An 11473-nucleotide genomic window follows, 5' to 3' on the forward strand; every position below is an offset into this window, starting at 1 on the left:
CACAGAAACTTTCGCAACATGATCAACGTGCAAGAAGTCGAAGCCAAGGTGACGGTAGGTCCACTGACCCTGGTAGCGGCGACGTGACCTCATGACGATGGTGTAGGCGCTGGAAGGTCGATTGGGTGCTGTGGAAAGCTCCATTGGTGGCGCCGTCGGCGGCAGCAGCAGCGACGACCTCGTGGCGTTGCAGAAGCAGCTGCTCGTAAGTTTGCGCGGCGTGCGCTCAGCATTGCGGGACGAGGACAAGGCCCGTGCCGCTTCGCAGTCCACCTCCGCGAGCCATGAAGCATTGCTGGAAGAGAACGCTGCGCTCAAGAAGCAAGTAGCCAAGCTCAACTACCGCATCGAGCACTTGTTGCGCCATGTCCCTCAACCTGAATAGACAACACGAACCCGTACATTCATTTCGTGTTAATACCGCGAACCGTCTCGTCTGGATGTGTTGTTCAGGATCGCCGTGTTCTCCGTGAACCCGTGCAGCACCACGAGCCTCGTCAGCGCCGCCACGCGCTCTTGGTTCAAGTACAGCGTCTTGCCTCGGCGGAAATGCGCGTCTTCCTCGCCATTCCGATCCAAGTAGACGCTGCCCCAGATACAGCATCGACCGTGGCCAAGCAGCAGCAGCACCTACACATACACACTCATGGGTCATCGTTCCTCATAGTCGATCGATCCGCCGCCGCCACTATACCGTGCACGCGCGCAAGAGCAAGAAGCACCCAAACCCGACGCCGCACTTGAGTGCATGCGTCGTACACTCGCCAACTCCGTCCTCCGTTGCACAGCAACTGCTAAAGCAACACACCAACGCCTACCCCAGACATAAACACACACTCACGGCCGTCAGATGTACGCCATTCCCCCTCCTCCTCCATCAATCCTTCCCTCAGCATTCAACATGCAAAACATTTGCATCTGTAGTAGCAACTCTAGATAGCACGACTTCGTTACCCCGCACAACAAACAGAGCGCTGGATGGGCGGGTACTTGGTGGCAAGTGGAGCACCGCACGGGGTTCTGGCAGTACTGCAGGTAAATGTGTACGTATAACGGGGGCAGCGGCTGCAGGGTAAACGCAGTGGGCTGCCTCCACACAAGTCTTTGCAAGTGGAACCGTGTGGCTGAATCGGACGGATGGTCTAATGCGTCGAGTAGTGTTGCAGTTGTGGACAGAGTCGCTAGGGGCGGCGGTACGCCCACAAAGCGAAGCCATGCGTCCATGCTGTTGGCGTGGCCAACCTGTGCAGGAGCAGCAGCTTCATCATGTAGACGAGGATTCGGGATGTTCAACGCGAACAAGAGTACACCTACTCCAACCAACAAATAACCCGTCAAAATGCAAGCAAGCAACGAACACGGGGGTACCGAGTTGGCGTAGTGTGGAAGATAGCGTCGAGTAGTCGGCCGTGACGTGGCAAGCCAGCAGGGCGTCCTGCAACGTTGAAGCCAACGCCGCAGCTTTGGCTTGGAGTGTATCGGCCCTGGTCATGGCGTGCAACACAACTGCCACCACGTCAGTGCCAGCATCCTCCACTGCAGACTGACTTGGAGCCAGCAGTCCAAGCAGATGCCGCAGCGTCAGTTGAGAGGCGGCAGGAATGTGACGACGTAAGAACGTTGTCACAGATGAGTCGTCGTCGTCCCCACATGCAGCCGGCAGCGCCAACTGTCCATGCATAAGACGAGTCCCAAACAGTGGCTACCATGTACACAACGCACGTACGTACATGCGTAAGGAACAGCGTGTGCAGAAAGAGCTCTGTCAGTGTCTGCTGCGTTGTGTGGGGTTGGCACGTGTACTCGTGCACTTGGTTGGCCAACGAGTCCAAAGCAGTTTCGACCAACTTGTCGGGGGCCGAGTCCATCTCCACATCGTCTTCACAATATCGAATAGCAGCACCTTGCAACAAACAATCTGCCGACGGAGCGGACGAGTGATGGTCGAGGGCCACGGGTACGAGGGTGTTGCATAACCGACGACAGACCGGACAGAGGAACTCGGCGTCGTCGCGGCTCAGCAGCCGCTCGTCGTTGGAGCTGTATAGGGACGCCACGTAAGCCCAGATGCATGGTCGGTGGACGACGTGGCCGCAGAGTCGGATGTGGCACTGAATGTTGGTCTACATCCCCGTCCATCCATCAAGTATATATATACACTAGTACATGAGGGGGGAACGACCTACCGAAGCAAGCGGCGGCTGCGCCAGCGTTGCAATGTTGGACGGTGTCACACATCCCATATAGTGCAGGCCGTCGACTTGGTCTGTGACGTGGTCGTGGCAGAGGGAGCACACGTCTGGTTGGTCGTCCAGTGTAACACTGGATGGAACAATCGTCATGTGATCGAACGCTTCGTCGTCCGAAGCAGTCGAGTTAAACAACAAGGGCAACTTGTCGGGGGGGACGTCCACTTGATTGATAAGAAACGATTGCTGCTGGGCTTTCATCTTGGCGAGTACTTGGGCCTGGCGCTCTTTGGCGGATAGGGGCGGTGGCGACGACGACGACGGACGGGTGGATGATGTGACGGTGTCCACGATTGACGAGTTGGAACGCGCGTCGGTGGATGGACACTGGTGGTGCACATTCGTAGCCGATTGAATTCGATCGACAATCGACTGCACTAGACGGTTGAACCGAGAACCCAACAAGGCCGAGACCAGGCTCAGCACTGACGACGACGACGACAGAGACGAGGACAGGTCGCACACCAAGTGGTCCCACCATGTATTTCCTGCGACAACGTACACATCAATCGTCTGTTGTCAAGTCGATGCGCTCCTTACTACTTAGTGGTAATATACAAACACAACGCACCTGCAAACTTGGCCGCGATCGCATTCACGTGGGGATGGACGGTCGTGTACGGGGGCGGTGTCACCTGGTGCGGCGGCAGCACCGTCGTCGCCATGTCCAAGTAAAACAGAGCCATTTGGACAAGGGATTCGTCCTTGGGGTAGTCGCAGAGGACCCACACGATGACCGCAAGCACATTCCGACACGCCAAGATGTGTGTGGCCACGATCGCATGCATATTTCCACGGGAATGGAACGCCGGCGCTAGCAAGTGCAGCCGTGGACGCAGAATGAGGTGGGGATCGTGACTAGTAGCGTTCTGGTCGCATAACTGGATGTCCGTGGCCGTGTAGCTCTCAAAGAGGGGGCACACCAGAGCCCATGACGACGGATCTAACACGTAGGTGCAGCTGCCACCGGCACCCCCTTCCAGCTCACGCAATATCATTTGGGGCGATCTCGAGTCACCTATCGGGCCAGTCGACGCCAGCCGGCCAACTTGGGCCAGTACCCGCCCGATAATGTCTTCATCCTCTTCGAATGTGTCGGCTTTGACCTTTTCCACCAGGCGCAAGTCGCATTTCGCATGCAGTTCCGTGCGTGTCAACGGCCCAATGGCTAGCCAGTGGACAACGTCTCGCACCTACACCAGAAAGCACAGGGGTTGATGATCCACACAAGCAAGACGATGTGATACGTGTATATATATATATATATATATACATATGTATTGTAAATTTATATATATAGATATATTGTCAAGTCGATTACCAATCAAAGCACAGAACACGAATCAAGTAGCCAATGAAATCTTCCACTCTTCGACCAATTCAACACCGAATTAGTATGTGACTGAACTGATTAGTGTGATACTGGACGATCTTTCATACAAAAGTCAGGACAAAGAAGAGTCGATCGATAGATTTGGCGAATATGCACAAAAGTCAATCCAATTTTGGGTAAAAGCACAATATATATATATATATATACATACCAGCAAGTCCCACGGCGACAAGGCGGCGATTTTGGTCGGGTCGAGCGCGACTTGAAGCAAGAGCTGGAGCCCTTCGACCAGCATTTGCATATGTGTCGTGACGTGGGGCAACCACTGGGAGAGGACGAGCGTCGTGAGCGCACTGGGGGGAAGCGCGGCGGCGGCCAACTGTAGCGCAAACAAGTCGTTGTGCAGGCCATGATACCGCCAATGTCGCGAGTGATAATGCACCACCTGATGGAACATGCTTCGACCGTTCAGCACCCATGCATGGCATTTGATACTTCGCACAAACAGGTGGACGTGGATTGGATGCAGCACAAGGCGAAACCAAAACTCGCGGTCTTGGCGTTGCAGCAACGTCCACAGCAACTCGTGGGCGTCTACACAGTAAGAAGCAAATATAAATATCAAACGACATATTGTGCTTTCCAGTGAAATTTCATTGTGTTGTATTCTCGTTGGAATTTGAATCGATTTGATTGGCTACTTCAGATGAGCTCAAAATTATTAGCCAATCAAAATCCTCTCAATGAAATTCAACCAATCAGATCGATTGTGGATCGGTTTGGTCGGCGCGATTCGATTGCACCCCCTCCCCAAATTTGTACTATCAAATCGACAATATCAAGTATTGTGAATTCGCCATAAACTTCCAAATCTCGCGTGGTTTATTAATATTATTGAATGCCACTGGAGTTCTGATTGGTTGAAAATATCCTTGTAAGAGCCAATCAAATCCACTCAAAATTGGATTAGCCAAATGGGGCAATGTTTCGTGATTTCGATTCGACGGGGTCTGGAAATTTGTACCGAATAATCCACAATAGTACATATACGTTTAGTATGTGCTTGGTAACCCAGTTTCGTTTACAAATAATATTTCAAACCATCAGCAAAAGGTTGTATACAAAACCAAAAGTCCCGACTACATTAGGACTTTTTCGTGTTTCTATAAGACTTTTTCCTTCTCTCGGCTTTGCAATCAATAGACCATGACCACGATATCATATAGATCTATTGGAACCAGACACATGCTTTGAATGATCTTATCGTACCAAATCGATGGGCTTCGTCCAAGAGACTGCCTAGCAAATGGTGCAGTGGCAAGTGCAGGCTCCACTCCTCGTGGACCCGATACAAGGCGTAGAAGTCGAGTTGGTGCTGGACATTCAAGACCCCGCTGGCCTCGCACTTTCCTCGGCCGTCGGCGTCCCACCACCGCCGCATCTGGGCAACCACCGGGTTTAGCCACATGGCTACCACGTCGCCCTTGTCGATTGAGTTTGCCAATCTGTGCTGAAATGCATGCACGACATACTGCCACACCAGCAGCACTTCGTAGTCCAATACAAACGCTGGTTGCCACGAATCTGACTCGAACTCGACGTGTCGCCCGGCTTGCTTGGTCTGGCCGTCCATACATTGCATTGTGGTGAGGATGTCCAGCAGCGCTTGGTAGACAGACACCCGACCCAGCTATGGAGACCACCATCCCATGTTTAGGGATACATCGATCGATACAGCAAAGTATCAAATATATGTATATAATATAGATAAATCCTTAAAAAATATTATACTCGAAGTAGGATATAATATATATAATTATTTAGGTAATATATTTCATTTCATCATCGACTTTACAGAAGTAACATATACATGAAAGTTGTACTAGAAACACATCAATAATCATGCCCGTGATAACTATATAAATATATATATCGAGACGTAGGAAATATAACAAGAATATGATTTATCTATAAATATATAATACTACATTGATCATAATATATATTCCATCCCAAACAGTCTTCCCAGAAGGAACATAGATGATATGGAATATAGTACTAAAAACACATGGCAATATTCATGCTCATAGCATATATATATATATATTCTTGTTTATATTTGTACCTGGGTGGCGTGCCACGAATGTACAATCGTGCGTGCGCAAAAGTCGGGGTGGACCAACAGACAGCGCAATTCCGAGCAGAAGCGCGCGTACACTCGCTGCTTGATCAGCATGTGACCAGTCCGAAGGGTGGGGCCCGCCGTGGCTCGGACCACCGTGGCCATCTCTTGAAGCGAGCAATACGCGAGCGATTCACTCAGAGTCATGGCAGAGTTGGTGGTCATGGCAAGGCCGTGGAGGGTGCGGAGTCTACGTCTAGAAGTTACATCTACAAATGGAAGAATTGTGCTATCCGTGTACTGATGGGGCATGGCGTCGATGGCGTCCACCTGTGCGGAGCTGTGGAAGAGCTGGCAAAAGAGGCGATCGATGTACCGACTGAGGTGGCGTCGGGAACTTCCCTCGACGGTCGAGTCCCCCAAGTACAATCGTGCGTAAAACGCATACGCGTCCAGGAACCGCAGGGAAAATTCCTTCTTGAACGGTTTGTCCATGAGGAGTTTCAGGTACAACACCCCCACGGCGTCGCAGCTGTCGACGGGCAGCAACACGCCAAACGTGAGCCAGAACGCCAGCGAGTCCGCACTATTTAATCAATGAGCAGGCGCGATTTGCTGAGCTAGTTGCACACGAACGAAGAAGCAATACAAGCACACGACGGACCTGCCATCGGCAAAGGAACGCAGACCATGAATCGGTTGTAGGAATCGCTCACATACAGCCGTGCGGTACGGGACGCACGTTCGAGCAATGGATTGTAGCCACAAAAGACTTAGCGAAAATCGCGCGAGGAGAGATTGACTGGTCGAAGAAAGCTCGGAAAAGGAAGACGAGACGCGGGACTGGAGCCGCCGACGGCTGCCGCCTTGCTCGAGATGCGTAAAGGTGTTGGATTGATGGAGGTTGTCTTGGATGGTGTTTTCTTCGTAGATTTTGAAAACCACCAAGTTGCCAAAGTGCAATATCGCGTCCACGGCCACATGCAATCGCGTGGCTTCCAACGTAGGCAGCTCGACAGGCGCGCCGACGCCAGCGGTGTCCTGATGCCGAGAACAAAAACCAGTCGCCTTCCATGCCAGGTCGTCGCCGCAGTCGCAGCACCCGCCATAGCTACATCGATAGATGCGGTAGTCGTGGTTCTCATGCTGGGCGGGATCGAAGCAGCCCACGCACATGCAACTCGAGTCTGAGAGCCCGCATGTTCGGCAACGGTACGCAATGTGGTCACCATTCCACACCTCTTCGCACTTGTTCCGATTCACGGGGCCGTATAGTTCGCTCCGAGACGCTAAGAACTCTGGCATGGTCATGTGCGTGTCGTCGACGAGGTAGTACTCCAACACCTGGAACAGATTGTGCACGCCGTTGTCAGAGAGAGTCATGAAATTGGACGTAAAGTGCACGCGCAATGCGACGTCGCTGTGCGAAGCATCACGCATGGCGTCACGGAGTGTCACATACGCCTCCTGTGGCGTGATAGCATTGCCATTCAGTCCAGTGAGCGGCGGAAGCGCAGCAGCATCCATCGCCACGTCGTCGATCTTACGCGAAACGAATCCACCAAAATGGTCAACCTTCTACTTCGAACCTACTACATAGTACTACTGTAAGTTAGTATTTTAATACTAACTATTAAAATAGTAGTACAGTACCAGTACAGTAGTTAGTATACGTATACAGTACCATTCCATGCCAAAGTATCAAAACAGCCAGGAAAGGGCGAAAAACCGTCGAAATATTTCAACTGTTTTCGTTTTGTGGACAATTCGTGTTGTGCTTTGGCCAAGTTTTACATTCGATAGCAGGAATATTCCGACAAGATACTCATTCCGACACCCCATTCCGACAACGATTCTATTAGCTAATCCTAAGTAGGAAGGGTATAGTGAAAGCGTTAGGGTTCACACAAGCACCTCGAATGAAGACCTACTTCATCCGTAGGGCAAGTCTTTCGTAGGTATGGTGAGGGTACCATGAACTAAGGTGCAATGCTACTTGCTCACATGTAAACATAACTACAACGTTATTCCTCATGAAGGGCATTCCTATATATTTAGCAAACCTAATTAGGATTAACTGCCGAAATGTTGGAATATGTCGAACTATTTGGTGAACTTCACTACATTTGACAGTGAATTTGTATGTGAGGTCAAGATATTTCAGTTCCATTCCGACAGAAAGTGTCGGAACAAGAGAATTGCGCTAACCCTACCCATAAGTGACTTTGATTAGTCAAAATAGTGTAGGATACATTACTACGACAATATGATAGGTTGTACTATTAATAGTAATAGATAATAGAGACGATTCATTGGCCAAAATAAAAGCATACAAATACTAACTGTAATGAGGTCGAAAGGTTGATCATATTCATGATTAGGCTTATCCTTGATGAAATTGGCATCTCATGCAGCTTCCCCCCAATCGTATTGTCGTTTTACCCAAAATTTGGTTGACTTTTGTGCTGATTCGCCAAATCTATCGATCGATTCTTCTTTGTACTGACTTTTGTATCTAAAGATCGGCCATTTCCACACTAATTTCAGTCACATACTAATTCAGTCTTGATATGATAGAAGAGTGGATTTGATTGGCTACTTGATTATTGTTCTGGGGTTTGATTGGTCGATCTTTGATTGTGTGCCGATTTGGTTAGATCCATTCGAATCGACTTGACTATAATACTCACGTTACCATTATTGTGCTTTCGAGTGAAATTTCGTGTTGTGGTGTGGTTTGTCGTTGGAATTTAAATCGATTTGATTGGCTACTTCAGATGAGCTCAAAATTATTAGCCAATCAAAATCCTCTCAATGAAATTCAACCAATCAGATCGATTGTGGATCGGTTTCGTCGGCGCGATTCGATTCCCTCCCCAAATTTGTATCAAATCGACAATACATGAATCCCCTTCCTTATGCTCACTCCAATACAAGACCACGCACGTCATACACTGATCGGCGTCACCTATATTGGCAGGACGAAGATGGAGTTTACATGACGGCAACTACCCTCAGACAACCAACCACACTATTTCCTGTTTGATTTCTTCACTTTTCAAACAACCGCAACGTCTGTCCAACCTTGGCCAATGTCCCGCCGTCCGGAAATACCACGCGGATCTTACCCGCCTTGCCAAAGAGGGCTTCAACATACCCCACCTCGGCAGCATCCGTCGCGACTTGGGCGCCAATAAATTCGGCCGCTTCCTCCGCCGTCGCAAACAGACCAGCGGCAATCACCGACGGGTTGGATCCGTTCGCGGCGGTCTCCCCCTTGAGCCGCTCCACGAGGCCCGTCCGGCACTTCTTTTCGCACTCGACCGACGCCAACAGCGCCGCACTAGTGCTACCCCCCTCTGATTTGTTCCCTCCAGTCAGCCCCTTGGCCTCCTTGAACGTCGTCGCAGATCCCCCTTGATCGTTGTAAATCGTCGGGGATTGCCCCAGGGAGCGATCGTGTTTGTCTTGAAACAAGATCTTGGTGAACCGAAGCACCACGACGTCCCCTGGGACTGCCACGTCATCGTTTGGAAACACCGCGCGGACTTTGCCGGCTTTGCCGAACGGTCCATCCAGCTGCCCCACGCGTTTCGTGCGGACGTTTTGCACGCGGAGGCCCCGGAACACATCCCAGTTGGTCTCTTTCCGAAAGAGGTCCTTGACAATTACCACGGTCGGGTCGTCCAGTGTCTTGTCGACCACCCCCCGCCGCTCCTTGACCTTGCCGATGCGGATAGACGTCGCCACGTTTTCAATCACGGCGTCCACTCGCCCGTGAAATGCGATGCGGCACACGTGCTTGTTGACGTCCGTGTCCAACCGAGAGCACACGACGTGACTACGCGGAGGACAGAGCACTTCGCGATCCAGTTGGAGCAGCACAAACACGACACGTGGCGTCGAAATCTCGGCTTGGTCGGAAGAGGTGAGTGGGTCCAGCACGGCCAAGTACGAGTACTCGACCGACGGGTCGAACGTTGGAGGAGGAGGGCTAGTACTGGCAGTAGTACTAGTACTAGTACTAATAGTACTAGCGACATGGGCCTTGTGGTAAAAGTAGGTGGCTTTGGCCATCACGGTGGTGTGCCCGACCGTGACGTGCACCTTGGTGCCGCTGGCACACGGCAGGGAAAAGAATCGGATCTGGTGCACTCGGAGCACAAGATTCGACGAAAACGATAAGCTGTGGGGGGTAATCGCTAGCCCCCGTTCCATTGCCGAAGCGTCTAGCCCGTGGACACGGATCGCCTACAAAATAATATTTATATATATATATATTGTGAATTCGCTATAAACTTGAAAAATTAGCGTCTAATCAATATTGAATCGCGCTGGAGTGTGTGATTGGTTGAATATACTTTTCCTTCCTGTAAGAGCCAACCAAATCCACTCAAAATTGGATTAGCCAATAGTGTCGATTCGTGAGTCGATTCAGTGGCGAGATATTCGATTCGACGGGGTCTGGAAAGTTGTACCGAATGTACCACAATATATATATACAAATATATATATTCACATGGTAGTATCAAATCACAATTGAGCAGTTCACACAAGTAGAACAAGAAGGGGGGAGTTTCAGCGGCGCGATGTTCAAAGTGATTTTAATGCTTGCACAGGATGATGCCACGTCATAGACTACGACGTACCACGCGATCGCCTTGGATGGCTTTGTCCACTGACGCATGAAACATCTGCAGCGACTTGACCTTCTTCTCCACTCCAAGCATCGGCAATGCAATTGTATCGTTGACTCTCAATTGCCCGCTCAACACTGGCAGAAAAGATGGATTTGAGAGAATAGGCGAAGCATGCTGGTCGTACCAGTGCCAGTGAGCACAGTGCCTTTGCCACGTAGAGGAAAGCAATGGTCCACGGCGTACACGAGTGGTCCGTCCGCCGACCGGGCAGGCACGTGGAGGTTGCTTCGCATCGCTGCCAAGAGCGCCGGCATGCCAAGCGGGGGTCGGGTGCCATCGGCGTCGCCAGAGGACACGGGTACGATCGGGGCCGCATGCAGCGTCGGCGACGTCGAAAGAAAGTCGCGGATGGTCTTGGTCATGGCGGCGATCTGGGCCGGCCGCGTCGCGTCGGGCAAGAGATCGACCTTGTTGAGCACGACGAGCACGTGTGGCGTCGAGAGCTCCGCGAGCACCATGGACTCGATGGTTTGCATTTGAATTCCTTTGACGACATCGATGACGAGTAGCGCCATGTCGATGATATGGGCCCCGCCGATGACAGTTTTGATCAACGATGCGTGGCCGGGGCAGTCGACCAATGTGATTTGCGCGGCATCGGAGGATGCAACATCGTCATGAAGGGGGAGAAGGAAGGACGAGAAGCCGAGGTCCAACGTGATGCCTGAAGTGGAGTTAACACCCAACATGGTGGAACGGGAAGGTCGCACCTCGCGCCTTGCTCTGGGGGTTCTTGTCCAAGGCTGCCGTCGACAGATGCGTGCTCAATGACCGGACGAGACTGGTCTTCCCGCTGTCTGCTCATGCAATCACGTCATGTCAGACCTCTCGAGAGGAAGTTCGTCATCTACCCACCGACATGGCCCAGAATGCCCACATTGACATTCATTGGCCCTTCCATTGGCACAGACGAAATGATGATGTATTAATATTACATGCATTCTGGCTTTTTGCCGAATTGAATAGTGAAGATACGGCATAAATCCAAGTAATGTCGGTATTGTAATGTTAGTTTCGGCAATCAATATTGACCTTCAACATGAAACGTTCAACTGCACCGCCCTTCAAG

The 11473-nt window shown here is 51.0% G+C and overlaps 3 protein-coding genes across 8 annotated transcripts; 1 reads left to right on the forward strand and 2 right to left on the reverse strand.

Annotated features, from left to right (window-relative positions):
* The first annotated feature begins 4 nt into the window (after positions 1-4).
* H257_03650 (hypothetical protein) lies at positions 5-441 on the forward strand. Its single transcript, XM_009827831.1, has 2 exons — positions 5-54; positions 107-441. The coding sequence occupies exons 1-2, from the start codon at positions 19-21 to the stop codon at positions 383-385; spliced, it is 315 nt and encodes a 104-aa protein (XP_009826133.1). The 5' UTR covers positions 5-18; the 3' UTR covers positions 386-441.
* H257_03651 (hypothetical protein) lies at positions 383-7261 on the reverse strand. 6 transcript variants are annotated; one of them, XM_009827836.1, is made up of 11 exons: positions 6369-7261; positions 6006-6290; positions 5708-5954; positions 4852-5272; positions 3794-4176; positions 2821-3442; positions 2187-2737; positions 1731-2123; positions 1369-1669; positions 955-1310; positions 383-814 (listed from the first exon to the last, which is right to left on the reverse strand). In XM_009827836.1, exons 1-11 carry the CDS (start codon positions 7229-7231, stop codon positions 689-691), a joined length of 4548 nt encoding a protein of 1515 aa, XP_009826138.1. In that variant the 5' UTR covers positions 7232-7261; the 3' UTR covers positions 383-688. The 6 variants fall into 6 exon arrangements, with proteins under 6 accessions (XP_009826138.1, XP_009826134.1, XP_009826139.1 ...); XM_009827832.1 differs by having other exon boundaries at positions 383-630; positions 695-814; positions 5708-6290; positions 6369-7231; XM_009827837.1 differs by having other exon boundaries at positions 383-1310.
* A 1351-nt stretch (positions 7262-8612) lies between these two features.
* H257_03652 (hypothetical protein) lies at positions 8613-11313 on the reverse strand. Its single transcript, XM_009827838.1, has 5 exons — positions 11260-11313; positions 11115-11201; positions 10529-11068; positions 10354-10478; positions 8613-9955 (listed from the first exon to the last, which is right to left on the reverse strand). Exons 1-5 carry the CDS (start codon positions 11303-11305, stop codon positions 8756-8758), a joined length of 1998 nt encoding a protein of 665 aa, XP_009826140.1. The 5' UTR covers positions 11306-11313; the 3' UTR covers positions 8613-8755.
* Between the last annotated feature and the right edge of the window lie 160 nt (positions 11314-11473).

Source organism: Aphanomyces astaci (assembly GCF_000520075.1).
Source record: "Aphanomyces astaci strain APO3 unplaced genomic scaffold supercont1.6, whole genome shotgun sequence".
NCBI lineage: Eukaryota > Oomycota > Saprolegniomycetes > Saprolegniales > Verrucalvaceae > Aphanomyces > Aphanomyces astaci.

Excerpts from the sequence above, each read along its gene's own strand:
- H257_03652 (XM_009827838.1), bottom strand. The coding sequence starts at position 11,305 with ATGGAAGGGCCAATGAATGTCAATGTGGGCATTCTGGGCCATGTCG. Across the intron at positions 11,069-11,114 it reads CCCCCAGAGCAAGGCGCGAG|GCATCACGTTGGACCTCGGC; the intron begins GTGCGACCTTCC and ends ACTCCACTTCAG. Across the intron at positions 9,956-10,353 it reads CCATCCAAGGCGATCGCGTG|GCGATCCGTGTCCACGGGCT; the intron begins GTACGTCGTAGT and ends ATTATTTTGTAG.
- H257_03650 (XM_009827831.1), top strand. The coding sequence starts at position 19 with ATGATCAACGTGCAAGAAGTCGAAGCCAAGGTGACG. Across the intron at positions 55-106 it reads AAGTCGAAGCCAAGGTGACG|GCGCTGGAAGGTCGATTGGG; the intron begins GTAGGTCCACTG and ends ACGATGGTGTAG.
- H257_03651 (XM_009827832.1), bottom strand. The coding sequence starts at position 7,231 with ATGGATGCTGCTGCGCTTCCGCCGCTCACTGGACTGAATGGCAATGCT. Across the intron at positions 5,273-5,707 it reads ATTCGTGGCACGCCACCCAG|CTGGGTCGGGTGTCTGTCTA; the intron begins GTACAAATATAA and ends TGGTCTCCATAG. Across the intron at positions 631-694 it reads TGCTCTTGCGCGCGTGCACG|GTGCTGCTGCTGCTTGGCCA; the intron begins GTATAGTGGCGG and ends GTGTATGTGTAG.